This window comes from Vitis riparia, chromosome 11 (assembly GCF_004353265.1).
Source record: "Vitis riparia cultivar Riparia Gloire de Montpellier isolate 1030 chromosome 11, EGFV_Vit.rip_1.0, whole genome shotgun sequence".
Taxonomy (NCBI): domain Eukaryota; kingdom Viridiplantae; phylum Streptophyta; class Magnoliopsida; order Vitales; family Vitaceae; genus Vitis; species Vitis riparia.
In genome coordinates, this window is record NC_048441.1 from 8,022,578 (window position 1) to 8,025,373 (window position 2,796).

The window sequence follows — 2,796 nt, forward strand, 5'->3', positions numbered from 1 at the left end:
CACAAGCATTCGTTTCAAAAATCAAGGAACATGAGAGCATCTGGAGAAATAAATAAATCCATTTGGGAGTAAAGAAATTCGAGAACAACAAAGATGGAACAGAGAAAAGAGGAGAATTATGAAGGCTATGTTTGGTTCCCGGAAAATTTGAGGGAAAATGCGAGGGAAAGAAAATACAAAGGAAAAGTAGAAGGAAATAAAAAGTGAAGGAAAATAAAAAAATAGATTAAAAGTTAATAAATTATTTTTTTTGTTACTTCAAACTCATTTTATTTATTTTAACTCATCAATATAAAGATTAAATAATTTAAAAATACATAAGTTTTTAATTAGTTTTAATTATATTTGATTTTCTTTGATATTTTTCATAGGACAACCAAACATGAGAAAATCATTTTCCTTAGCATTTTTTTTCTTTCCTTTGTACTTTCCGGGAACCAAACATAGCCGAAAAGAATAATCAATCTTCCACCCCAAATAGGCTCTGGAAAACAAGCATTTTACAGTTCAATGCAGAAACTAGTATTTCAGATATTTTTCTAAATTTCCCTCCTTTTTTCTCCTTCTTTTTCTTTGTTCATTTCTAATTCTGATCTTCTAATTTGCATCCCACAATCAAGGAACCAAAGAGACAATTTATCAAGGGGGGAAAAAAAAGAAACAAAAGAGAGAGACAGAGAAATTAGACATTGGGTGGGAAGGATGAATGAACAACCTTGTTTTGCCTTCCCATGAGCCAAAGCAAAGTCCTCCTTGCAAAAGATGGCGGATTTGCTTGAGAATCCAAACTGTTACAGCTCTGAATTTCCTCATCACAACCCAATTCACTCCCTCCATTTTCCCACCTCCCAATTTCAAGCTCAGAAACAGTCCTCCCGGTGCTGCTAGTAACATTCTTCAACTTCAAATCATCAGCAGCAGCACTACTTGAATGCACTGGAAATCGGTAAGAGAAAGCCCGCCTTGAAGAATCCACTGTCCTTGAACTTGGAATCTCCTTCTTCCCCCGGAGCCAGATCTTTGATATTGAGAAGCTCTCTCTTTTACTCCTCCCTATAGCATTCCCGTTTCCATTAGTCCCTGTAACAATACTACTACTACTACCCATATGAGTGTCACCGCCTTTAACTGCATCAAAACCACTGAATTCTCTTCTTGATTCACAATCACATTCAGACATGGCCATTCTGCCACCGGGTGTTAATGGCAGAGAACGCCTCTTAGTGGAGGTTTTCTTTACCGGGGTTCTGATGGGCACTTGCAGTGAAGAATTTTCATCCATTACATACTCAAAAGACCCCATAGAGAAGCACCTTCTTTCATCCACATTACTGGTACTGCTGCCCTCCCCACCCCCATCAACATTCTTGAACTTCCCAAGCTTTACGGGAACAACTTTTTCCCCTGAATCCAGCAGTAGAGCCGCAGCAGGGGCCTCCTCCTTCGCCACGATTTCACATGATTTATATGAAGGGTCAATGCGGATAGACCCAAATTCATTGTCATTACAGCCCAGATGGGAATTTGTCCTGAGAACAGAATTGTTTGTGCCAAGGGCACTATGTCTGTCTGAAACAATCTCTCTTGAGCTCTCACTCCCAGATTCAAGAACAAGAACAATGGGTGAACAGATATCATTTGGAGAGAAATCAGGAAGCAAGCTGGCTCTGCAGAGAGGGCAGGTAGAGTGAGACAAAAGCCATGTGTCTATACACTCCATGTGAAAGGCATGGCTACACTTTGGTAACAATCTAAGCTTGTCCTCAGCCTCAAATTCACACAAACAAACAGCACAGTCAAATGGGTTTTTGGCTCCTATAATGGCTTTGTAAAGGAAGACAGGAAGGGTATCTATGAAAGACTGATCAACACCGGCATCATGGAGATGAAATAGCTGCTGTAACTGCCCTTGAAGGGCAGTCACGTTATCCAAATCTTCAGGTTCTCTATTGGGTTGTCTCAGGAGAAATCTAACAAGGAGGTGAAGCAAACCAGAAACAAAGAAAATGATGGCTAGAATTATAATAATGAGCAAAATACTTGGGCTAACCTTGCTGTTCAAATTGTAATCACCAGACTGAAAATTGGCTGGAGGGGGCGGAGACTGAGAAAGGAAAGCTGGTGACTCTGATGGAGAATTAAAGGCTTTCTCTTGGATTTGAAAGAGAACCGAATCCATATTCTCAAAGGAAAGATGAAGAAAACTCACCAAGACTGCAACTTTAGGCCTGAATCCTCTGATATCAAGAGTCCCATCAGCCACCACAAGGAAATCCAAGCCCAAATGGAGAACCCCTGGCAGTTTCTTGAGCATAAATGATCATGTGTGGTGTGTAGAACATGGGCAGGGTTGTGATGGAGACTATGGTTTACCAAGCTTTTTTCTGTCTTTTCTCCTAAAACTGTAAAAAGGGAACTGCAAGTCAAATAGATGGGGACGATATGGAAATAAATGTTGTGCCAGAATGCAAAGATTTAAAAAGAAAGCAATAAATCCACCAACAGTGAGCCTTAAAGAGATTAGCCTGTCATTAGCTAGAAATTAGCGGATTCTCACTCAATGGTGAAGGAAAAAAAAAATATAAGAATAAGAGGAAAATCTTAAAAATCACAGAAGACGACTTTTTCTAATTTCACCAAACGCAAGGCTCTTCAGGTTGACTTCAAAGCCACCCTTGCATCAAACCCAATGCCCATTTTGTTCTCCAAAGGTGAATAAAAAAAGAACTTTATTTGAAAAGATAAAAAATGAACAAATGCATTATTATTTTATATAGAACTTTTTTTTTTTTCCTT

At 39.0% G+C, this 2,796-nt stretch overlaps 1 protein-coding gene across 1 annotated transcript; it reads right to left on the reverse strand.

Annotated features, from left to right (window-relative positions):
• Positions 1–449: 449 nt before the first annotated feature.
• On the reverse strand, positions 450–2,504 carry LOC117924542 (RING-H2 finger protein ATL13-like). The gene has a single exon (XM_034843184.1). The coding sequence runs from the start codon at positions 2,312–2,314 to the stop codon at positions 683–685; it is 1,632 nt and encodes a 543-aa protein (XP_034699075.1). The 5' UTR covers positions 2,315–2,504; the 3' UTR covers positions 450–682.
• Positions 2,505–2,796: the final 292 nt, after the last annotated feature.

Excerpts from the sequence above, each read along its gene's own strand:
- LOC117924542 (XM_034843184.1), bottom strand. The coding sequence starts at position 2,314 with ATGCTCAAGAAACTGCCAGGGGTTCTCCATTTGGGCTTGGATTTCCTT.